At 37.2% G+C, this 27,129-nt stretch overlaps 1 protein-coding gene across 1 annotated transcript; it reads right to left on the bottom strand.

The window, feature by feature from the left end:
- Window positions 1-26,470, bottom strand: TMA16 (translation machinery associated 16 homolog). Its single transcript, XM_017873948.1, has 7 exons — window positions 25,868-26,470; window positions 13,145-13,257; window positions 7,435-7,472; window positions 6,141-6,225; window positions 4,832-4,980; window positions 3,059-3,101; window positions 1-1,204 (listed from the first exon to the last, which is right to left on the bottom strand). The coding sequence occupies exons 1-7, from the start codon at window positions 25,868-25,870 to the stop codon at window positions 1,024-1,026; spliced, it is 612 nt and encodes a 203-aa protein (XP_017729437.1). The 5' UTR covers window positions 25,871-26,470; the 3' UTR covers window positions 1-1,023.
- Window positions 26,471-27,129: the final 659 nt, after the last annotated feature.

Genomic DNA, 27,129 nt, shown 5'->3' on the forward strand with positions numbered 1-27,129 from the left:
TTGCAGAAATAAATTTTATTTTTAGTTTTCAGAAGTAAAAAAAGTAGTTATAATACTTTAACTGTTAACAAGGCTTAGTTGATATTCGGTTAACCTAATACAGCATTAATGTTTTTATTCTTTTCTTGAAAATAAATATACCTGCATTGTGCTCTTTTAAAAACATACTAAGGATACTTGCATTTAACAAGTTTTTTGAGGAAGAAAATTATACAACATTCATGTTTTTCATGACACTGAAAATACTGAATTATATGTCAACTTATCTCTTAGAAGAAAAGTAGCATAATTAAAATCTCTGGTTCTCTAATCTTTAATTCTCTCTCCACAAATAAAACCTATCACTTTTCACAATAAAAAAGCAAAAAACAATATACAATTAAAAGGAGCTAAACTGAAACTCTTTATCCCCTTTGTCAAAAGATAAATTAATTGTGGGAGATCAACATAACAGTCATCACTGATTTTTTTTTCTTTTACCATTTAACTCTGGTTCAAAAGATAAATAACAATCTATAATCCAGCAGTGTATACAAACTTATCACATTTTCCCTTATTTTGTAAAAAAGGAAAATAGGTTTAATGTTTAAAAGAAGCATTAGTGTGATATTATTACTGAAAGACAATTTTGCTATTATCACAACTCAAAAAGTACCCACAGGAATCTTTTAGGAAAGATCATCCACTTCACAAAACATAAAAGTAGGTGGTCATAAATACACAAGAACAACAAAACATTTTTTGTCCTTAGTTATATTGCTCCCTCCCGGCCCGAAATTCAGATGAAAAACATTAACAACTTCTGGAGATCACATCTATCTATTTTAGCAACTTAATGTAAATGAAAAGCAATCTTCATTTTAAAATAAATATCATAACACCACTTTTGAAACTGCTAATGAAACTCTCATTATATAAGAGAATGTCAGTATCAAAATCTTGTATCCTGACAATTAGGTACCATAATCAATGAATGTAATTTGAAGCTCTCAAATTATTTATTTTCAATTCAAGTGAAGACAATTAGGCCACTGCAGTCATTTCCTCATCTGAATCACTTGATTCATCGTTTAGTTCCAATTCCCCTAAATCTTGGTCTATAGTTATAATAGTTTTCCTCTTGCACTTCTTGGGAATTGCATCATTAGCACCAATTTTTCTCATTTTAATGTTTGGTAATTTCTTCAGATCAAAGTCCCATTCCCTAGACAAAAGGGAAAAAAAAAAAAAGAGTACAGAGTGTTGGTAAGAGTTAACGTGGAAAACAGGAGATAATAAATTTTGAAACTCTGAGGATCCTACATATTCAAAACTTCAAAAGCATTAAAGGAAAATATTATGCACAAATTACTAGAAAGCTGTTCTATTCTTTCATCCTCTCTAACCTGAGTATCTCCTTCTCTCAGGCTACCAAGATCAAGAATTGCAATCAAAAGTAGGAAATGTATCATATCTGACAAATCTCCAAAATACAGTCAGAAGAGGTTTTCCTTTTCACACACAGAAGTACATCCCAGTTAAGTTTCAGTAATCAACTGTTATTCTTATAATGGAAAATTTTCCGTTTTTCAACCTCAGTATTTTATTAATTACTTTAGAAGTAATGTGAATATTGTTTTGGGAACTGAACTCTAACCAGAAGGCTATACTCATCTCTTTTCTTGTTTCTGGATTTGGAGGAGGTAGAAGATATGTTGTTTTAGAAATAAAGAGCATATTTATATATTTAAGATTACACTCAAAATTAAGGTATAAAAAGAATCTTAAACTCCATATACTTAAATTGTAAATACATGCTATACATAAGCTCAAAAGTGAACTGCACCTTAAACATGATAGATGAATTATATTAAAGCTAATTTAGTTTCAACGAATTCAAAATTATAGACAATGACTGGATTTAAATTTACCTAATTTCAATTAACATTAAATATAAGACCCCTCAACATGGTCTAGTTAAGACCAAAATGATTAATAAAATGGAATCTATGTTTAAAAACTAAAAAACTCCTTGCTGATTCATTTGTTTCTTATAGATTCCAGATATTAGGACTTTGTTGAATGCAAACAATTTGAGAATATTTTCTCCCATTCTACAGGTTGTTTATTCCCTTGACAGTTTCTCCTGCTATGCAGAAATTAGGTCCCATTTGTCAATCTTTGTTTTTATTGCAATTGCTTGAGGACTTAGCCATAAATTCTTTGTCCAGGCTGCTATCAAGAAGGGTATTTACTAGGTTTTCTTCTAGGATTTTTACAGATTATCCTAAGTGAACTAACACAGAAACATAAAACCAAATACTACATCTTCTCACTTATAAGTAGGAGCTAAATATTGGGTGCACAAGGTCATAAACAATAGACACTGGGGAATACAAATGAAGGGAGCGAAGGGGTAAGAGGTAAAATACCACGTACTGGGTGCTATGCTCACTGCCTGGGTAATGGATTCATTCTTACTCCAATCCTCAACCTTACACAATATACCTTTGTAACAAACTTGCACATGTACCCCTGAATTTAAAATCAAAGATGAAAAAAGAAAAAAAAAAAAAAAAAAACCTACAAAACTGAAATCCTACTCAGTAGTTTCCCAGTTTACAAAAGAGTAGAACTAGAAACCACTGGACAAAGCGGGTCTTGATGACTTAACCTATTCCCTGGAGTCATTCCTATAACCATCTTCTTTGCAAAAGAGGCTGCTACAGAACAGCCTTGGGATGTGACTCTGAGCCATCACATCTGTTGCTGCTATTTCTTTTCCTAAGAAAATAAGAACTGGGGAGGAATAGTGAGATCACATACTTTGAGGTACTATAACCTTGTATCTTAAACCATTTCGAAAAACAAAAAGCACACCAGGTCACTATCTGGTCGGTGCAGATCAACTGTTTGTAAGCCCCACTTCAGAAAATTCTTACTTGGTCTGATAAAAAAGAAAAGGTTAAAAGAAACCCCTGATTTTCTTTTAGTTCTACCGTCTAGACTCCCAGGAAGAAAGTTCAACTGTCAGGTACTTTACACACAGCTTCAAGGGAACAATACAAGACAAACTCACCTAAACGTTTTCAGATTACTTGCATTTAGGATGTCAGGAATCTCTGGAAAAGAAAGTAATTTATCTCCATGAGGCAATGTTTTCTAAATTACATAATTTTATGTACAACAAATAATAATTTTAGCAAGAATATCAAAAGAAAACAAAATTTCAAAGTATTGCTACAATTAACATGAAAATGTGCAAAAGGGTTTAGCTTAAGATGACTTAAGAAAATCCTATTAAATGATAAATTTTAGCATAAAATCCATGAAATAAAACAAAGCTATTAACAAAATAAACCCTGTCCTTTTTTAACAATAAAAGGTACCTGGCAAAGTATAACTATCAATTCACTAAAATAATATGACAGGTTGTATACTTTTCTTGGTGAAAAGTACCATGTTTTCAAACATATAATCTACCTTCACAAGGTAGAATTTATCTCAGGAATGCAAGAATTAATGTTTAAAAAAATCACATTTTCCAAATGAGAAAAAAATACTTTTTTAAATTAAAAAAAGAAATTTTGCTTAAAGAAATTCAATAAAACTTAAACCCATTTTTAATAAAAACCAGGTATATGGTAGTTCCTTACCATATTTCAAAAGTTCATCATAAACTAATATGCATTTGGTGAAATAACACACTTAAATTGGTGAAATACAAGAGGCATGAACAACAAAAATTGGAAGGCTGCTGCAAACATCTGGCCAATTCAATACAATGTTAAATGAAATGTAGTATCAAGTAATAAAGAAGATAAAATAAGTGTGTTTGCTACAACTGTATATTGACTTTTACAATAGTTTCAGAAAATAACAGTATGAGAGGCTAGGTGTTAAAAGGTATAAATAAGCACAAAAAAAGTTTTTAAAGGAACCTTAATGAATCAGAAATACTTACATTACATGAGGAGGGGAGAGGGGATGGTTATATCTAGACTTCTCAAAATCTTATCAAAAGAGAATTTGGTGACAATTTCCCTACAGGGAAACTGACACCTACAAACTCATCAGAGTCTGTTCACCAGATCCATCCCCTGATTCTGGGAAAAGCACTGCAGCGTAGCAGATCTGAGTTTCAGTTCTAGCTGTATCACCAATAAATGGTTTACTTTGGATGTGCTCTGATAAATACTGCCAACTCATCTGGCTGCTACATGTTGAACAGACTTTAGCGGGGAAGAGTGGAGGCATGGAGAGCAACTGGGAGGCTATTACCATGGTACAGGTGAGATGATCATTGCCTGAACCAAGGAAGTGGGAGGTGGTAGTAGTGGTCATCAAAGTCATCAGATTCTAAACACTTTGCTGAAGGGTGGGATGTGGACTATGAAAGTGTTTCTGATCTGAGAAGCTGGGCAGGTGGTGATGCCACTGACTGGAATAAGAAACCTGGAAGTTTTAGGAGAAAAGCTGGCCTTTGTTTCATGACATGTCAAGTCTGAGATGCCCAAAAGATATGCAAGTAGAGAGTTTGAGAAATCCATATGTGATACTGCTAATCTGGAGTTCTGGAGACAAGTTAGGGTTGATAAGATAAATGTGAAAGTAATCAGTATTACTATCACAGTAAAAAGACATGATGTCACTGTCACAAACTTGGTAGTTTTGTTGGGAATGTAGAGAAAAAAAAAAGAATCCAAAATTTTTCTAAACCCTCACAAAGAAAAAGACATCAAAGAAAGAAAATCAAATGAAATAAACAAGATCTAAAATAAACCTTTGAAATCAATCACAAATTGATACTGCTATGTCATATAAAAGCAAACTAAAAAATCAGTGAGCACACCAAGGCCATATCCTTCATACTGCTGTCGCTCCCGCTCCATCGTCTGCTTGATGACAGTCTCCCGGGAACAGTGCCGCCTCCCCTGCCTGTCCCTGATACTGTTATGTAACTCAATCTGCTCCAGCTCACTGCTGAATCGATTCAAGTACCTGAAAAATAAGAAAATGATTTGTGTTACATACAAAGTCTATGTATTGGGCTTATATTACTTAATGGAAAACTAAGTATCCAGCCTTCGTGTGGCCTTTAAATGTTTATGTTTCTCTAAGTTCCTCAGGTCCTCAAACCTCTTTTACCCATTCCCTGGATAACACGACCATTTCTTTAACTTCAGTGATCAAATTGCAGCCTTCTATCAAACTGCAGACCCTCACATTCAACCACCATCTTCATCTGGATGTCCCCTAGTGGCTTCACCGTTAGCACATCAAAACTGAACTTGTCATGACCCTGTCCCCACCTACCCCCCACTAAACCCCCTCTATCTCCTGGGTTCCCTACCCCAGGAAATAGTTGTCCAGACAAGAAATCTGATGACTTCCTTGACTGCTCTCTATCCCTTTTATTACACATCCTAAGTTTTCACTAAACACTGACACTTCTACCTTCTTAGTATCTTTGGAATCTTTTACTTCTCTTTACCATGCTATAAGCCAAGCCAAGGCCACCATCATTTCTTGCTTAGATTGTTACATCAACCTTTCAATGGTTTCCTGGCCAGAGTCATGAACCTCTCAGTCTGTTTTCTTCATTCTCAATGTGTGCTTTCTAATGTTAAGTAGGATCATTTCAGCTGCTTGCTGTAAAAGCCTTCTATGGTTCCTAATGTCCTTGGGTAAGGTCCCAACTTTTAGACTGACATCTGAGGTCTTTCATGAGGTAGTTATCACTTATTGTACCTGCCACACTTCCCTCCTTGAACTTATTTTAGTCATATTAAATGTCTGGCAGATCACTAAATATGTTATCTTCATTCTCACTTCTGGGCATTTTACTCTTCTTTCTGGCTAGGGGTTCTTCAAACTACCTTGCCTCGATCTGCTAACCCCCACCTTTCAGTTGCCAGTTTAGATGACACTTCTTCAGGAAGCCCATCCTGATCTCAAGAAAGTGGCCTAACTACCACTCTGAGACTCAAATAGTTTACGAACCTCCTATAGTGACTAAGACAGGAAATGAATCCAAAGTCTTCCTGATAACAAAGCCCATTTGCTCTTCTGGAAATCCGTAACAGAGCTCTGTGTCTTAAAGAACCAGGCTGGAGAACTGCCTTTTCTGACGCTTTGCTCATAATATGCCCAGTGTTTACCTTTCAATTAGTTGACAAGCATCTTTCTTTGAATATCTGTTCTTTTGGGGATCAAGATGGTTTTGAAACCATTGCAGTTTTTCACCTATAAACAACAAGTACCAAGACAGTTTACCCCACAAGTCATCATTTAAGCAAGTAAATATTCATTATCATTCTTAATATTAATGTGTTTAAAACAGAACCAAAATTTACGTCAATGTTAAACATAAAACCTTGTTTGGGCTCAAAGCATTATAATTAAACCAGTCTGTCACAAATTAAACTGTCAGATTTTAATTTAGAGAAGAGAGGAGTGGGATGGATGCTCTTCTGTATAGATTTCTTATCCAATATGGATGCAAAAAGGGAAAGTAATTATTTAGTCGAACCTGAACTTCTAAGTATTTAAAAGCAAAGGATAGCTTGTCACAAATAATGAGAACTCCATTAATGATGAGAATGATATTTCCTGAGTATTTAATAAGCTGTAGACACTATGTAAATAGCTTTACAATCCCATGAGAATTAGTACTATTATTACCCCCATTTGTGGATGAGAGATGTTAAAAGACCTGTCCAGGACCCCAAAGCTAGCACCTACATTAAGCACACAAGAACTACCAGGTATTGTGTAGAGTAATTGATATGTATTACCAAAGAGCCAACAAAATTCATCCTTATGAGTAAACCTGACCATCAGGGTCACTTTCAGTGAGGTTTCTCAAGATTACAGATCAAAAAAAATCACTTGGCCCAGTATACTGAGATCCCATTTAAAAATACTATTCTGTTACCTGATGAAGCATTGATGGGGGTTCAAATACCTTTCATTTTAATACAAAAAGCCTAACAGTCAGTATTTAAATCTCAGACTTGTGAGTAAAAAATTATTAGCAATAAATCTGACCAAAAAAACAGTGACATGACACTGAGATACAAACTGAAGATGTGTATGTCTACATCATTAAATAAACAGGAATTGTTGTTTCTACCTAGGCCATAATCCTTCATAATTCTAATGGTTAGGGAGGTAGAGTTAAACTTCAGATAGATGGACAGATGGATATGAATGTATGTGTAGACAGATAGGTAGGTAGATAAATACAAACTAATAGTTTCTGGAAAACTGAGCTAGAAATCATTAACACTGTTTACTCCAAAAGTTTAATGATTGATTTGCTTTGTTTAGATCAAGTCTGATCAAATTCACTCCAATAAAAATACTATTTCACTAAAAGAGTAAAAGAAAATAAGCATAGGGCAGAAATGCCCTATACTCTAGCCAGAGTTTCAAATAAGTAAACCCACTTACCAATACGGTTGAGATGCAAGGCCTTTTCATTCTTCAATCTTTGAAGGAAAGGTATATAAATATGTGTTAGAAAATTTCCAAAGCAAGTTTTAAAACTCTGACGATAACAACAAAAAGAAAACTGCCTAAAGAACTTTAATTAAAAGATCATTCTTTACAAATTTGAAAATAATTTTGTTAACAGAAACATTAAATACCATGCTTCTCTTTTGAATCACTAGAATAAAATTTTATCAGAAACGTTTTTTAAGCACCTCAATATCTAAAGGAAGCCTATAGAACAAGCTGGTTTTGAAAACACAACTGAAAGCTTTTCTGAATTATGAACGTTCAGGTGGGTTCTGTAATATGCAGAATACTTGAGCACAAGAGTAATATGAACCTTCTGGAAGACTGAGTGCTGCCACTAAGACCAAAATGCACTACTATCATCTTTTAAATTTCAATAAGAACAAAACAGAATGGTTACTTTTAATGTATTTGAAAAGGGGGAATTATAACAAACGAAAATTTCATTTATTCTCAGAAAGTGTACAGGTAATATATGCCTCCTATTACTGATATTCTAAACACTTATTCATTCAGGAGACCTCTGGATACCAAGCATTTCCCAGACTTTAGTTTCTGATAGCCCCAAGGGATACAGCCATGAACAAAAAAATCCACTGTCCCTGTCCTAAAAAACCTTAAAATCTAAGGGCAATAAAAACACGGAGAAGCATACAGAGCTATAAAAGCATATTTAAAAAGCATCTACCATATGTTTTAGGATTTGGGAAGGTTTTCCAGAGAAGTCAACTTTAATCTGTGACCTGAACATGCAGATAAGTTATTCAGGATTATTAAAAAAAAAAAAAAAGGATAGGGACTACGGGAATGGTAAAAGAAAAATATTAGCCATAGGAGAAGGCTTCGTATAAAGCAGGAAGTATACATGGCTTTTATCCACAAAGAAGTGAGCAAACCAGATTTATCCTCCCATTTTACTCAACTAGAAAACTGGAGAAATAAAATGAAATCTTTTGTTCTTCTTCGTATTATTTTTAGAGACAGGGCCTCACTGTGTAGCTCGGGCAGGAGTGCAGTAACACTATCATTGTTCACCGCAGCCTCAAACTCCTGGGCTCAAGCAATCATCCTGCCTTGGCCTCCCAAGTAGTTAGGACTATTGTTATACACCACCATGCCTGGCTAATTTCTTTTTTTTTTAACTTTTATTTTTGTAGAGACAGAGTCTCACTATGTCACCCAGGCTCGTCTCAAACTCCTGGCCTCAAGCAATCCTCCCACCTTGGCCTCCCAAAGCACTGGGATTACAAGGATAAGCCACCATACCAGGCCAAAACCTTCTCTATACAAAATTTTTAAGTTACAGAATAGGAGAAAATATTCATAACACAAATAACAAAGGACTTGTATCTAGAATATATAAACAGTCCTTACTACTTAACAGATAACCCAGTACCAAAAAGGCAAAAGATTTGGACAGATTCTCCATCAAGAAAACACAAATGACCCAAAAGAACCTAAAAAGATGCTCACCATCATTAGTCATCAAGAAATGAAAATGAAAACCACACTGAAATACCACTGCACACCTACTAGATTGCTTAAAATGAAAGAGAGAACAACAACAACAACAACAAAAACCCTGACAAACTAGCATGTCAGAGAGGATATACAGCAAATAGAACTCATACTCCAGTGGTTAAAATGTAAAATGGTACTATCACTTTGAGAAAAGTAATTTCGTATATACTTAAAAATACACCATATGATCCAGCAATTCTTATAAACCCAATTTCTTACATACTTAAGCAAACATCTTATGTTAACCAAACGTCTTATAAACTGAATTTCTTATAAACTCAAACATCTACCCAACAACTACAGTTCTAGGAAGTAAAAGAAAAATGAAAACATATGTCCACACAAACACCTGTACATGAATGTTCTACAGGAATGAACTTTATTCCTAATAGCAGAGGTTGACAAATATTTTCTTCAACGGTCAAGTAGTCACATTTTAGGCTTTAGAGGCCGTGTACCTGTCACAATTACTCAGCTCTGCCACCACAGCATGAACGCAGCTATAGAAAACACAAAAGGAACCAGCATTGATTTTTCCAACAAAACTTTTCATAATAACAGGTGGCTAATGCCTTAGCTTGCAGACCCCTGATAATAGCCGAAACCTAAAATATATCCAAACGAACATAGACAGTGAATGGATAAACAAGTTGCATATCCAGTGAATGGATATAAATAAATTGCCTGAGGATGGAATAATATTCCCAATAAAAGGAAAGAACTAATACATAAAATGACATGGATAAGTATCACAAACATTATGCTATGTGAAAGACGCCAGCACAAAAGACCACATACAGCGTGATTGCATTTATACTAAGCATTAGAAAGATTAATCTCACCTATCAAAATAAAGAGCAAATTAGTGTCTGCCTGAGGCTAGGGGTAGAGGGTGAGGACTGACTGGGAAGATGCACAAGGGAATTTTCTAGGAAGATGAAATTGTACTACATACTCATCAGGGTGGCTATGCCAATGTATACAATTGTCAAAATCCAAACACTACACTTAAAATGTGTTTGCTTTATTATATATTAATTATACCTCAAAGTCGATTTTAAAAAACAAAGAACACTTCATAAAAAGTTGGAGAATGCTTCTGAGAGGAATTTGTTGCTTTTAAATAAGGCTGGAGGGAAGAATCTAGTTAGAAGTCAAGTTGTAATAATTCTAAATGGACTCAGTGGGAACCTGAACTTATAGTGGTATCAGTTGCAATGAAGAAAAGTAGAGATTTGAGAATTATTTAAAATGGTACTTGCATGTAAATATGAAAAAATTCTGAAGACAACGTGTAAACATGATTTTTCAAGAGACTCAATAAGATTAATTCTCAAAGGTAGTTGTTTCTGAGATTCTTATCCATCATGCTTAGTTTCCTTTGTTAATCTTCCATCAGGAGTCATTTTCATTTGCTATCTAGAATTATTTGCCAAAATGTTGCTATACTGAAAAATCATAAAACAAAAATCACATCATATCAAAGAGCCACTTGCTGCTTGTAAATTGTCCGTTGTTCAGAATGTGCTAGTCTTCAAACCATCCTAGTTCCTGTCATACAGTCCTAAATCAGAGCTTTTCAAATGTTGAAGATAAAGCATATGCTTGACCTTTTACTCTAGCATTGTTATCCACTCCTACAGTATCTTTTCTGAGGTCTTCCAACAGCCACGTGAGGAAGCTTGGAAGCAGAACTTCTCCCTAGCAAGCTCTGAGATGAATGCAGTCCCAGACAACAGCTTAGCTGCAGGCTTGTGAAAGACGCTGAGTCAGAAACACTCAGTTAAGTGGCAACGGGATTCCTACCTGATCCAGAAACTGTGTTTGTTTTAAGCTGCTAAATTGTAGCAGAATTTCTTATCCAGCCCAGTTACTAAAACAACATCTGGTAACTGCTATTCATTTCTAAGAAGCCACAGGTAACCAACTTCAAGTTGTCTTGTTGGTACCTTCTTCAATCACCTTGCTTAAAGTTATCCCGACCATCTGGGTATCTTGTTACCAATCATCTTTTGAAATGGGACAGGGAATCAACAGCATTTCAACATGGCTTTTGTGACCACATTCCCATTTAAAGTTAAGTATGACTCGTGGTTACTGAGGCTGCTACTCAAAAAACTGACATCTATGGTGGCCTAAGCCTATGATTTCATAACATAAATAATGTTAAGTACTATTAAAATTGTGTATTTGGTTCTAGAGCCACTCACTATTAAGAGAGTGACTTTTGAAAATAAATTTTAAAAGGGAAAAAATCCAATCAGTTTAGAACATTGTCCAAGCAGAAAATTAACTGATGTTTTCTACTTTGCATTACTAAAAGAAAAGTCTTGGCCAATAAACAGAATTTTCTTAGGACAATATATATATCAGATTAGCAAGTTGTTCTGTTTTATTCTTCCATAATTTTTCTATAACACTAATTCTGTAAATCAATACACAACATGCTGAATATACTTGACAACATACAAACATTCTAGGCTCACGGTCACAATGACAGTGAACCAAGTACTTAATCATATTCTAAAGCAGTTACTTGCTAAAATATTGCACATTATATCACTGGTACTATAAGTAAGGTAAGCAGTTCATAGACAAAGAATTAAACAATCTTTAATAAAATGGTAAGCAAATTACTTCCCCCACCTCCATTTTATTTTGATCCTTTCACTTTACATTAAGGACAAAAGTGTGGGTTTATTTTACCAGTCTTCCAACCTTCACCAGATCTTTTCACCAAACATATACAAAAGTCATGTCTCAGACTCAGACCATTTACAGCAGGTAATAGTATCCACTTGATTTTAAGAGAGAAAAAAAAATCTTTTCAAAAAAAAAAACGGTATTTAAGGGAAAATAAATAATAGTATAGGTCAGTGATTCTCACAGTGTGGTCCCTAAACCAGCAGCAACAGCACCAGCGTTACCTGGAGACTTGTTGGAAATGGAAACCCTTAAGCCAGAAACTCAAACCTTCAGAATAGAAAGTTCTAGGGGTTGGAACAAACAGTTTTAATAAGCTCTACAGATGTATTTCATGTACTTAAGTTTGCAAAATACTGATATATATGATTGCAGAAACTGCAAAATCACAGTACTAATAAATCATGTTAAAAAGATACAGTAAAAATCATAAAAGTGATGCACAAATAGCTGAAGTTTGAAAACTACTGTGCTAAAGCAAAACTGCTATCATCATAGTAAATCTTTGTTAAAAAAAAAAAAAACTACCCCCCAGAAAATAAAGAAAATTTGACTCTGCTATCACAACACTTAATTCCTTCTAGTCAAATCACTGTGAAACAGCTAACCTTTACTATATAAGGCTTATCTTAAGCAAAGAATCAACATTTAAAAATATACTGGTTTCCATTATCTAGTATGCAAATGTATCTAACATTCATGAAAATGGCCAGGCTATTCTAAAATAGTCAAAATGATGATTTGTATTTGAACTTCACTCCATTTTACAGAAACAGCCTTCTTTCTCTTCCTTCTCAGTCTCACTTGTGGAATGCTCCTTCTTTTCCTAACCTCTAAACGGTAGAGCGCCACTGGACTCAGTAATTGGCTCTCTTCTCTTTCCTGTCAACAGTTACTCCTTAGGTGAACTGATCTTATCCAATCTCACGGCTTGAAATCCCACATGGATGCTGATCGCTACCACATTTGTGTCAGTACCCCTAACCTATTCTCTGAATACTAGACTAAACATATCTAACTATCCATTACATATCTCCTCTTATATGTCTCATGGACACTCTAACCTATATGCCTTATATATAGACCTCATATTTTTCAACTCTGTTCAAATGTAACTTCTTCAGAGAAGGCTTCCATGACTATCCCATGTAAAACAGAACTTCTCCCTCACTCTCCATCTCATAACTTTTTAAATTTTTCATGGCACTCATCACCTACTGCTACGTAAATTACTTATCTGTTTTAGGTAAGCTCTAAAAGAGTAGAGTCCTTGTTCAGTTTTACTCTCTGCATACAGAACACATTCAATAAATATTTATGAAAGGGAGACAATATTGCAAAAGGACACATGTTTGAAAGAAAAATGTATAAAGGGCTTTTTACCAACGAGTAATACAAATGATGAAAAGATACTTACTTTTCCTTTTTTTCTTGTTTGTGGGCCTCTCTCGTAATTTGAGCTGCTTTTCTACTATATGGATGGATGACTTTTTTTTCCCGTCCTGCACTTTTTCCCTTTGGTGCTTTAGGCTAAAATGTATGAAAACACATGACACATATAGTCAGATATGTAAGTGCCTCCAGTCACAAAATCTTCTTTACAAATAAATTTCAAAACAGTAATATGACAGAAATACAGTAAGCCAAAAACATTACAAGAAAAATCAGGAGATAAGCCAGACTTATTAAGTAATTCTAATAATCTGTTGCCATGGTAATGACAGAAATGATATATTCAGAGGTGCTCTCCAATGACAGAAGAAAGGCACAGAAGGAGTCAATAAACTCAGCTCTTCAACAACATGTTCCATCTTCAAAGAAGATACAGGGAATACAGATAGTGAGGAGACTCACAGCCAGAAATGTTACAGTTAAGAAAAGTAAGGGGGTAGAAGGGACTTGGATTACTAGTAGAGATTTGATTGTAGATGTTTCACGTGGAACAAAGCGGGCAATGAATCATGTAAAATCAAAGTTGGGCTCATTGCCTGTACAAATTAGGAATAGAGAAAATGATAGAAGTCATCTCAGAATTAGTATATCCAAAAGGGAAAACGTATCATTTTCCCGCTGAAGCTCTATGCCAGTTAATCAGGTCACAATTCATTAGGTCCTCCAAACTAGACATCTCAGGTTTTTTTTTATTACTACATAATCCTGTATCTTACCCCACCTATAATGATTTGGGAATCAGATTTGGCTCTCTGTAATAAAAAACCCCAAATGATGGCATAACCCAGATCAAGTTTGGTTCTCTATTGTTAAAAGTAGGAGCTGAAGGTTCTGTTCCACAAAGCCCTTAGGGATTCAGTATCCTTCCATTTTTTTGTCTACTAGCCTCAGGCTATACCTCCTATCTAGTTCAAAACAGCCTAATACCAGGTCTACACTCAAGCCAGTATGAAGTAGGAAAAGAAAAATCTGAAGGTACATCCCCTTTTTTTAAGGGCGTGACCTGGGAAGTCGCAGATCCTTTTGCTCACATCCCACTGACCAAAATTTATTCACAGTGTTACATAAGGGAGAGTAGTAATATAATCCTTATTCTGTGAGAAAAAGATCCATTCATATAGAAAAACAGAAAGAATACATTAGGGGACAGCTGGCAGTCTCCAACATACCTATTCCAGAAAAAGGCCAAGTGGCTCTACAATCTTCTTCAAAACTATTGTCAATTGCTTAATTCAGTCCTCAGAATCTTTCATAATCAGGATGGTCTTTAGATTCTCCCCACTAGTCCTTTTTTCAGCAAAGCTACAGAGTCTGTCTTCATAAAACACTAACACAGTAAAGTCCCTCTCCCCTGCTTAAAGCGCTCCACTAGCTCACAGTTAGGTCCCAAGTCTTCAGCACAGAAACAATCTAGCCCCAACCTGCTTCTCCACCACCATTTCCCATGCTCCTCTATAAAATATTCTTCACCCCATTCTTACTGAACTTCTCACCATTCCGGAACATACCAAGCTGTTTCATAACTTCTTGAGACTGAGTTTGTTATTACATCCGCCTGCAAAATACTTTACTTGCCCTTTGATAAGATGCAGCTCAAAATTACTTCCTTTGTAAAACTTTCTAGGCAGAACTATTTAAAATAAGCACAAATTCCTCATTCACAAATGTATTCATTCTTTCAACACTCATTGAGTGCTCTGCTCACTTTCTGATAAAAGAAGATATATCCACATCTGAATCTTAGGGTTATCACTGGAAGTTGGTTACAGGTATAGGAAAATAAGTAGAACCATCATGTAACAGAGTATATGCACTCTTATGTATCTCTCTGCTCACATGGCAGGTGCAGAGGAGAAAGGGAGGTGTAATGAGAAATGTTTGAGATTAAAGAACCTAGCAAACATGAATCAAGTAAAAACCTTTCAGGACATTTGGCAGGCTGCCTCTAAGATGGACCCAATAAACCCCACCTCCTGATCCTCACGCCGTTACGGAATCCCCTCCCTTTGAATGTAGGCTGGACCTACTGACTCACTTTTAATGAAGAGAATTTAGCAAAAGCAATGAAATGTCAATTCTGAGATTAGGTTATCAAATAACTCTGGCTTCCATCTTTCTTTCTCTCATGGAAACCAGCTGTCACGTAGTGACCTGCCATATGGAAGGGCCACATGACAAATAACTGAGGGAGGCCTCCAGACAACAGCTAGTGAAGAAGTGAGGCCTGCAGTTCAACAGTCCACAAGGAGCTGAATCCTACCAAGAACCATCTTACCAATCCTACCGAGAGCAAGCTTAGAAGTAGATCCTTGGCCAAGCATGGTGGCTCATGCCTGTAAACCCAGCACTTTGGGAGGCCGAGGCAGGTGGGATCACCTGTTAAAGACCAGTTAAAGACCAGCCTGGCCAACATAGCAAAACCCCATCTCTACTAAAAATATAAAACTTAGCTGAGCGTGGTGACATGCGCCTGTAATCCCATCTATTCGAGAGGCTGAGGTGGGAGGATAGCTTGAACTCAGGAGGTGGAGACTGCAGTGAGTGTAGATGGCACCCCTGCACTCTAGTCTGGGCAACAGGGTCAGACCCTGCCTCAAAACAAAACAAAAACAACAAAAAGAAGTAGACTCTCCCCACCTGTGCCTTGAAACCACACTCCCAAGTGATACTTTCACTCCAACCTTGTGAGAAACCTTGAGGGAGAGGAGACCAGTAAGCCATGCCTGATTCCTGACTCAAAGAAAGAGTGAGATCATAAATACTGGTTTAAGCCATCAAATTTTAGGGTAACTTTTTACAAAGGAATAAATAACTAATGCACGACCAAAAATCGAAAGCAAAGATGCATCCTGTAAAAGAGATCTGATCCCACATATCACTTTTAAAATGCTTAAAATATGAAAAAAATTTGTGAAAATCCCGAGGAAGAAAATACAAACTCTCTGAAGCTGCTAAAACTGAAAATACATAGCCATGAAGTTCCAGCACTATGTTCAAAACTGCAAAAAATTTCCTTTAAAAACTCAAAAACTTCCTTTAGGGAAAAAAGTTTGATATCCCTTGAATAGAAAAATGTCCTCATAACTTTAGATGATCTTGGCTAAAGAACCTCAAGACTTAGTACAAAGAAGGTATAGGGTCAGGCGCAGTGGCTCACGCCTGTAATCCCAGCACTTTGGGACCGAGGCGAGGGTGGATCACAGAGGTCAGGAGATCGAAGAATTATTTGTTATTTATTTTTAATTAAAAAAACCAGGGCTGACATGGTGAAACGCCCTGGTCTCTACTAAAAAATTAGTAAAAAAATTAGCCGGTTGGTCCTGGGGTGGTGGGGGCCCTGTTTCTCAGTCCCGCACTTCAAGAGGGCTGACGGGCAGCTGGAGAATGGCGTGGAGAACACCGGGGAGGCGGAGCTTGCAGTGATGCTGAGATCACGCCGCACCGCACTCCAGCCTGGGCCACAAAACGAGATCGGTTTTCAAAAAAAAAAAAAAAAAAAGAATAAATGAATAAGTTATAAAGTAATGATAGAAACTGTATTTTTTTGACTCAAACTGTAACTTATGATTCCTTAATAATGTATTCAGGAAAAGGTTGCCTCAAGGCAGGATATGAATATATAATGAGACAGAAATATATACAATAAAATGTACTATATTTCAAAACACTTTCATATTTTCAATACATTAAAATTTGGAAAAAAATTTTCAACAGGGAAAAATTAAAGTAAAACTCTATCATAAAATAATTAACAGACTGTTTTGAATACCTACGCCTATGAAAAGGCTCTGGCACCACAGAAATAGTCCAGTTGGAAAACCTGCATTAAAAGTATCTCTTCCCTATAATCTTTAGTGACTACTTCAAAAAATTTAGTCTGAAAGTCTGTTCTTTGGATTCATAACTAGAAGTAACAAAAAAACACATAAATAGTTTATTCAAAACAATACAGCAAAGTCATTTTAGGGGCAATATGCTTTAAATATTCTTGTTAAAATAATAAGTAGCAAAAAGGAACTTCCTAAAAGACCATCAAGTTGAGCCATAGTCTAGGCTCAACCAGAGACAGAAATGCCATTTAGACTACTCAATGAAACGAGAGACATAAAAGAGTGATCTTTTCACAAAACACACTTGAGGGACACAAAGTGTACATAGATACATTCTTTTTTTAAAGTGTAAGACCAAACCCATGCCTACAACTGAGAAAGCTTATAGTGCAATACCGTAAACACCATATACCCTTAAACATACAAATATAAGCATGCCTCACTTAACGGGGATACTTTCTGGGAAATGAATCAGTAGGTGATTTCCTTTTTATGCAAATAGAAAGTGTACTCACACAAACCTAGATGTTGTAGCCTACTACACACATAGGCTCTACGGCACAGCTTATTGCTCCCAGGCTATAAACCTGTCCAGAATGTTACTGTACTGAAGACTGTAGGCGAGTATAACACAAAGGTTAGTATTTGTGTATCTAAACATGTCTAAACACAGAAAAGGTAAAGTGAAAATACGGTATCATAATCTTATGGGACCACCATCATATATGTGGCCCACTCATGACCAAAATGTCATTATGCCGTGAATGACTGTAAATTACAGTAAATGATGTACCAATTTTACACCAGTGACATGATGGAAATGGGGTGGACTAAGCAAATCTACACATTTTGTTTGCAGTGAATCTTCACTGCAAAGATAGTAGTGAAATGCACTAGTGAGCATTTTCCTTCTTTAACAAATAGATATGATGCAATGACAGGTGTCAATGACAAATAATTAGCGCTTCCAAGAAGACTTTAATGGTTCCATATATGAGTCTTTCTAAACCCCACCCAATCTTCAAAGACCACTTAAAGGTCAAGTTCAACTGCTCCTTGAAGGGATCCAAGAATAATTTCATATCTCAGTAGCCCTTCCCTCTTGGTAGCATTTACCATTCAGCACCTAATAATGTACTGCACTGCCCAGCATTAACTGTACATTTGTGTGTTATTTCCTTAATAGCAGCTCATTTGAGACTGCAAATATGTCCTGAGGTTGCAAATCACAGTTTGAGAGTAAAAGAAAGTGGGATGCTGCCCTCAGTGAGCATTTACTGGGCATCCACTTTGTACTGTACAATGGGCTACTATGAATTAAAATATTAAGTATGTTCTTTAAAATAGTGTGAGGTATAAAATATAAAAGTAATTTATAAAATTGCTCATGACAGTGCTTTCCTTAACATTAAAAGAATATCTTAATAATTCTCTAATGCAGACTTCAATTTTATCTTCATTTTAGATTCTAACATCTAGCTCAACTTATGTTATTCCAAACTTACCTACTAACATCTAGTCAGAATAAACTTCTTCTCCCCCATTCTCTACTGCCACTCTTGACACCTCAATCTCACAATAGTATTTGTTATATATATATTTTTGAAATTACTGAACACACACTAAATATACCATGTACTAGGAAAAGCACTGAGGCTTCCAAATCAAAAAACTGACATGAACTTGCCTTCATGGGGTTTACAATGTAATTTTCTCAGGTATAGTTAACTTAGTAAGTGCTGGCTAGAAAATGGATCAAAAGCATAGGGTCCTGACTCATTCTGGGAAGTCAGGAAAGGCCTCCCTGATAAAGTAACTTGAGATCTAAAAATCAAGAAATTTACTAAACGTTTCTCAATTTCCCGGCTACAAAATAAATCTACCGCCTAATTAACATGGAAGTTAATGTTTAAATCAGAAAATCAAATCAAAATATCCTCCTTGTTCCCAGAACAAAAGAGAGAATATGAAATAATACTGTTCAATACAGATTTTGATCCAACATCAGCAAATACTTGCATCACTGTATATCTCTGGATACAGATAATCAAACACTCTTCGCAACAAAACAATGAACATCTAAAATCAACAAATTGAAAAATGATTGCCTTGCATACTGGTATTTTTTAATGGCAAAACGGTGAGAACTAGCAAACCTAAATAACAAATGAAAAAAAGAAGCATTAAAATAAGCTGTAGAAAGAGACACATAAACAGACTGCTTTTAATTATCTTTAACTTCACTAAGAATGGCCCAACCAAAGTTTGAAAGAAGAGATTAAAGAGACGATGTCACACATTATAATTGTTTTACTCCTGTAAAAGCAGACAATAAATGTAGTAAGAAAGAAGTAGTGTGGTTTAAACTCGTCTCACATGCAACCCCATTTAGGTCTACCCGGAATAATAACATAGGAAATTAACATGTCACTAAGAAGAAAGCCCTTCTTTTTTTTTTTTTTTTTTTTTTTTTTTGAGAGCGGAGTTCTTGCTCTGCCCCGCCCAGGCTGGAGCGCAGTGGCCGCGCTCTTCAGCTCACGTTGCAAGTCCGCCCTTCCCGGTTTTCCCGCCATTCTCCTGTCTCCAAGCCCTTCCCGCGAGTAGCTGGGGGACTACAGGGCGCCCTTGCCTCGTCGGCTCCGGCCTAGTTTTTGGGTAATTTTTTTAGTAGAGACGGGGTTTCACACGTATTTTAAAGCCTCAGGGATGGTCTCGATCTTCCTGGACCCTCCGTTGGGAATCCCCGTCTCGGCCTCCCAAAGTGCTGGGATTACAGGCTTGAGCCACCGCGCCCGGCCACTAAGAGAGACTTCTATCGAAGACCAGAATATCATATTTGGGATCATAATGAAACAAAGATATAACTATCAAGGAAGGACTAGTTCTTTCCAGAGATAAAGGTAAGTGTAGACTCCCAAGGATATTCAGATGGGAGGCAATAAAGAAATAAAGGTGACTGGCCTGATCAATTTTAGTGATACAATTCCACAATAAAAATAAAAATGTTTACCTCATTTAAAATTTCCTTCTGACTGAAGAAAACTTTGAAACAAAAGCACTTTGAAAAACTTTTGCTAGGTCACACACAAAATAGATCAGTTTTTCCAACTTAAATGCAACAGTACTTGCCTTCTATCTTTTCTATAACATGGTACAGGCATACAGCCACTGGAATTCTAGCACATATTCATGTTTATCCTTCTCATTTCTGGGTCTTTTGTAAGAAGTGAAAAACAAGATTGTAGCTCAAATCAGTTTGACAGGTTTACTGTATTTCTACCTAAATTAATTGCTCCTGGGAGAAACAGACTTTCTTGTTGGCCTGGTCCTGAAAAGGAGCAGGCGAATAGACTACCTACACACTTAGATGAACAAAAACTCTGTGCCAGTCCCTGTCAGAGGCACTCTTTTTCACTGACAAAGTTATACAGCAAGGAAGAAGGCACTGTCTTGTCTAAGTCAATTCACCAACCACCATGACCACCCCAACAGACATACAGCTTTCAAAAACCCTTATCAAGTAATAAATAATGGGGCCGGGCACGGTGGCTCAAGCCTGTAATCCCAGTACTTTGGGAAGCTGAGGCAGGTGGATTGCTTGAGGTCAAGAGTTCAAGACCAGCCTGGCCAACATGGTGAACTCCCATCTCTACTAAAAATACAAAAATTAGCCAGGCGTGGTGCACACCTGTAATCCCAGTTATTCGGGAGGCTGAGGCTGGAGAATCGCTTGAACCTTAGAGGCAGAGGTTGCAGTGAGTTGAGATAGCACCAGCATACTCCAGTCTGGGCAACAGAGCAAGACTCCCACTCAAAAAAAAAAAAACCAGAAAGAATGAATGGATAAATAAACTATATACGTTTCTTAAGTATTTAAATTAGGATGTTTCATTCATAAGCCTTCATAAGTCAGTTCTGTGATCTCCAAATGTACTTTTGGATTAGATTTAGTAGTGATTTAGAAAATAGTGACTTCTTAGTAAGCCTAGGTTCCAAGTGCTGAACATAAAGCAGATGTCACACACACAAAAAAAGAAAATTTCTTAAAGTGTGTATTATGTAACAAAGTAAGACAAAAAATAACATTTGGTAATAATTTATCCTTTAGGTCACAAAAGCTTAGCTGAGCTCTTTATTTATTTGTAACATTTGCTGTGTGTTCAAGTTTTAGATTAGTATTAACTATTTCAAGCACTCAAAAAATGTAAATAAATTCAGTTGGCCCTCCAGGTTTCACATCTGGGTATTCAACCAACTGAGGACAGAAAATGTTCAGAAAAATAAATAAAAAAATAACAATATAACAATAAAAATAATACAAATTTAAAAAACAATATAATCACTATACAGCATTTACATTGTAATAGGTATGGTTAAGTGTGACTTAAAGTATACTACATGCAAAAACTACACCATTTTATACAAGGGACCTGAGAATCAATGGATTTGGGTATTCGAGTGTGTCCTGAACTAATATCCCTCGATACCAAGGTACAACTGTAAAAAGCATAGGAATCTTTAAAAATTTTGGTATATCACTCTGCACTCTTTTAAGTTCCTCATAGATTACATTTAAGCATAAAAAATGAAACCACACAGATCTCAGAAAAAAAAGATTTTCATATTTTTTTGTAGAGGAGTCTCAGAGAAAGGTCTTTGTAAACATTACATAAAATTCAGAAGATTTAAAATAACAAATCTACATAAAAACTTAAAAGCCTGAACTGCAAAACATAAACCAAGCTAAAAACAAACTACAAAAAAACTTGCAACACAAACAAAGGAGCTAATTCTCTTAAGAAGTTATTTTAAGATTAATATGAAAAAGATCAGCAAAAGAATACATACAAATCACGAGTAAAAACAAGTGTTATTTAAAAGCTGGAAAACTTTAAAACGAAAACTTCAATGAAATAGAATTACTAGTGTGTAATACTAAAAAGACAAAAAATAATTCACATTGCATGAGTGGAGGTGTGAGTGTATTTGTAATCTCATAGTTCAAGGGAGTGCAAGCCAGCACAGTCTTCTGGAAGGCAATTTGATAGTACCCATCAGGGCTAAACACAGTGGCTCATACCCATTATCTCAACACTTTTGAGAGGCAAAGGTGGGTGGCTCATTTGAAGCCAGAAGTTTGAGACCAGCCTGGACAACATAGTGAGACCCCGTCTCTACAAAAAAATCTAAAAAATTAGCCAAGTGAGGCAGTGTACCTCTGTAATCTTGGCTACTGGGGAGACTGAGGTGTGAGCCCAAGAGTTTGAGGCTGCAGTCAGCTAGCTATGAGTATGCCACTACATGACAGGCTAGGTGACAGAGCGAGACTCCATCTCTAAAAACCGTTTTTTAATAAAATAAAATAAAGAGAGTACCCATCAAGATAAAAATAGAATTTCTTGGTCAATTTTGACCAAGAACTTCTATTTCTATTAATTTATTCTATAGACATACTTACACATGTACCAAAGGGAGGACAAATAATCAATGCAGCAGTACTGCAACGCCTGTGGCAGCAAAATAGTGTACACAATTTAAAGGTCCATCACAGATCGGGTTAAATAAGTTACAGGAGCAAACAATGGAATGTTCACTATTTAAAAAGCAAGACGTAGATCTATATGTACTTACACAGATCCGTAAGATCAGGTAAGACAAAAAAGCAAGGGACTAAGGTGTCTAGTATACCATTTATGTAAAAAGAGAGGTTAGGGAACATACATATATGCTGGTACATACACATAAAATATCTGAATCAATAGCTAAGAAACTGTTAATAGTGGCTGTTTCTCATCAGAACCAGGGCATTAGGCAAGAGAGTTGGAGAAAGTCTTTTTGTGGCAGACGAAATAATGCTCTGCCCTCCCCCAACCAAAAGATATCCATGCCCTGATTCCCCCAGAACCTGGGAATATATTACTGTATATGACAAAAAGGACTTGCAGATCTGATTAAGATCTTGAGATGGGGAAAATCATCCAGGTGGGCCCAATATAATCCTAAAGGTCCATGTAAGAGGAAGGCAGGAGGATCACTGTCAGAGAAAATGTAACCTCCTCTAGAGGAAAATTTAAAGATGCTATGCTGCTGGATTTGAAGAGGGAAGGAGCCAAAGAATGTAGATGACCTCAAGAAATGGAAAAAGTTCATTAGAGCCCCTTAAAGAAAGACAGCCCTGAAAAACACCTTAATTTTATCTCAGTTAAGACTCATCTTTGGACATCTGACCTCCAGAGGTTTCAGGAAATGAATGTGTTGCTTTAAGCCACTAAATACGTATCACTTTACTATAGCAGTTAATACGAAACTAATAAAATTTTTATGAGCAACCATTTTTTAGTGTTTTAAACCATGTACAAGCAATACTGTCTCAAAACGTTTGGTATATGAGGTAGATTTCCATTAATGTTTTTCTTTAGTTTTACTAACTTTCAGGAGCAAGTTCTCACTAACAGATAATCTCTATGAGATTTATTAAGCTGATTTATTGTTGTAGCTCACATTTATAGATGTAGGCTCCAAAACACACAATCTCTACCATTAAGGTAGTCAGTAACAGTTAATGCCCCACAGTAATGTGCATGGATAAATGCTGGGAGGATGATGGCACACTTTTCAACGGTATAGAGTCTAGCTAGGGAGGGAAAGCAGCACACACAAGCTGTATGACAGGTTTATATAAAAAGGAGTATACCCATCGGTGCCTAGTAGTATAGTATGAGCCATACTTAAAAATACTAAAATCCTGGCTGGGTGCAGTGGCCCACGCTTGTAATCCCAGCACTTTGGGAGGCCAAGGCGGGCGGATCATTTGAGGTCAGGAGATCGAGGCCAGCCTGGCCAATGTGGTGAAACCCTGCCTCTACTAAACATACAAAAATTAGCTGGGTGTGGTGGCTGGCGCCTGTAACCCTAGCTACTCGGGAGGCTGAGGCAGGAGAATCACTTGAATCCAGGAGGCGGAAGTTGCAATGAGGCAGAAGTTGCAATGAGCAGAGATTGCGCCACTGCAATCCAGCCTGGGCAACAAGAGTGAAACTCCATCTCAAAAATAATAATAATAAACACTAAAAACCTTTTTAATGCAGCATAAAGAAGTGTTGAGTGGGATGGATTAATTTGAAAAGATTCTTTAATAAACTAAATTTTGATATAAAAAAGATACGAACTTGCTGAGCTCCAGCAAAGATTTACAATAAGAGAACATTAATGAGCAAAGTAACAAGGGTGGAAAACTATAAGCTGTACTGTTACTATATATTTACATAACTAAAGTTAACAACAATAACATTTACTAAGTGCCAGGCACTAGACTGAGCACTTTATATTTAATTTACACAATTCTATGAGGTAGGTACTACTGTTATTCCAATTAGACACATGGGAGGTTAAGTAATTTTGCCAAGATGGCAACTCAGGGAAAACCAGGTGCCCATCTCTGTCCTTTGGGACCACATTCTGAGCTGTACTGAAAGAGGATGCAGCAGAACCACTAATGAGGTTGTATCAAAAAATGACAACCAGAAATGAGCCAATGAAAACAGGTTTATATGCCATTCTTTTGACTTCTATGCCAAAGCAACATACTTCTACTATACAGCCTAATAAAAAGGTGAAGCTCTGATAGTCAAGGACAACTACTAATACCAATTAACCTCCCCTGTCCCTCAAACACAGTGAGATGTAATTGCTTTCACATTCCACTCTGAAAAGGGAAAAAAACCTAACACTATAAAGAGTTGGAAATCCCACAAGCAAAGTGACAAGCAAACACTGAATTTACACAAATTTGTACAATCTAAATAAAGTACAAAATATGCCTCAGTGGTGGATCAAAATAAATAAATAAAGCACAAAAAACTCGAGAAACAAACAACGAAAGACCCAGACTGTAAGACAAAAATGACTGGCATACAATGAAAAGAGAAAAAGTGAAAAGAAACAAAGAGGTCACATTGTGGGCACAGTATCATAACCTGTGACCAGATTATAAACGTTTTAAATTTTGCTTTTATTACAAATTAATTTAAAAATATTTATAAAGCATGTTTCTACGCAAGAATTATTCTCAAGAACACAACAATTAAGTAAAAAATGGGCAAGAAACAACATACTGTTTCAGAATACAAATATAAAGAAAAGCAGTGAAATTATAAACACAAAACTTAGATAATGTTTGCTTCTTAAGGTTCTGAAAGTTATAGGTTCAAAGAAAGTAACACAGGGCTTTCAAAGGCTATGTTTTATTTCTTAAAAATACATAATGGGTAAACGAGACTTCCTGAAACTACTAATCTTTACACTTGAAATGCGTCTTAGAAACACTCTTTTGTATCTACTCAATTTTTAATAAAAACAACAAAACTGCTTCAGAGCCCTGGAGGGAATGCGGGCATAAAGGCAGGATTCAGGGCAGGAATGGGTCACTAACGGGAGGTGAAAGGACGCCGAGGAAGAGGCGACTAAGCCCACACTGAGTCTGCCTAGGCCAGAGGGGCAGAGGGGTGTGGGGCCAGTGACCTCAGGAGTTTTGCCAAACTCCCCGATGCGTTTCAATGGAAAGGTGCCGGGCTTCCCCCGAGGAGGCAATGACTAGCGAGAAGTTAAGCACGAGGCAAAGAGGAGCAAGGGGACATCTGGGTACTTCAGCACTCGGACGCGGAACTCTAAGGTCCAGGCGTTGGGCCTGCGACTCGTCTCACAGAGGCTTCGCCCCTACCCCGCACACTCTCTCAAATAAACACTTTGAATCCTCCTCTCTCCTAGGTTCCCGAAACCGCACCCTCCCTCTGTGCCTGCTCAACAAGATCCTTCCGGGGAACCAACCGAGCGGTTCGGGGGAGCAGGAGGGGGCCCACCATGGTGACGTCCTCGTGGCCACGGAGCTGCTCCGTACTCTAGACCCAGGTAATCTCACCGACCGCAGAAGAGCAGCTCACAAGAGCACCCGGGCCGAATCCCACGTGGGGCCTGAGAAGCCGGCGCAGATCCAACCGGAACAGGAGAGGCGAGTCCGTTTCTCTAAAGCGTCCCCGTCAACTGAGACCGCATCTTTTTCGCCCGTGTTGAGCTTTTAAGCCCTAGCCCAAAGGCCAGCGGCACCTGCGTGCTCGTCGGGAACGGCGGGAGGAAGCTTGAGGCGGGAGGTTGAACTCAGCCTGGCGCTGACTGCGAGCCTGGGGATTGGAACCCGGGTGGCAGACACTCCAGGCTTCCGGCCCATCGCATTCCGGCCCCGAGAACGGAGCTCGCCTATCTGTCCCAGAGCAGAACTTCAGAGCGCAGCTGCCTCTCTAGACAAGAGGTTCCCTCTTGCGTTCTCCCGCATCTTAGGGGCTGGGACCCTCTCAAAAGGGCAGCTCGGTGTTGGCTCCCTTGTGCTCTTGTGCGGCACAGGCTCCTGCCTCCCGCTTTTCCAGGTACTAGATTACCTTGGGCAAGTCCTTTCCCCCATTGAGTCTTTCTTTGCCCTGCCCTGCCCCTCTTCTTGTTTTCTCTTTTCTTTTCTTCTTTCTTTCCTTCTTTGCTTCTTTCCTTCCTTCCTTCTCTCTTCCTTTCTTTCTTTCTTCCTTCTTCCCGGGGTCAAGCGATTCTTCCGCCTCAGCCTCCCTAGTAGCTGGGATTACAGGCGTCCGCCACCACACCCGGCTAATTTTTTTAATTATTATTTTTTATTATTGTTTTTTGTATTTTTAGTAGAGACGGGGTTTCGCCATGTTGGCCAGGCTGGTCTCGAATTCCGTACTACCTCAGGTGATCCGCTGGCCTTGGCCTTCCAAAGTGCTGGGATTACAGGCCTGAGCCACCACGCCCTGCCAAGTCTTAGTTTCTTTATTCGGAAAGGCCACTTCCTCATATTCAAGGCCTCTGCCAACCCAGTTTTTGTTTTCTTTGAGAGTCTTTGTTTCACCCATACATGTTAGAATTCTGTAGACAATGCAATCATTCAAAAACTATTTATTGAATGCCTACTGTGTGCCTGGTATTGGGGATACTCCAACAGTATTCCTCACTCAGCTCATTTTCCAGGGGAGGGGGGCATGTAAACATAATATTATTTCAAATAATATAAATACTCTAATAAAAATTAGCTGGTAGGGCACGGAGAAAAGCTGTTTTA

The sequence above is a fragment of the Rhinopithecus bieti genome, unplaced genomic scaffold (assembly GCF_001698545.2).
Source record: "Rhinopithecus bieti isolate Rb0 unplaced genomic scaffold, ASM169854v2 scaffold_5260, whole genome shotgun sequence".
In the NCBI taxonomy this organism is placed as follows: Eukaryota; Metazoa; Chordata; class Mammalia; order Primates; family Cercopithecidae; genus Rhinopithecus; species Rhinopithecus bieti.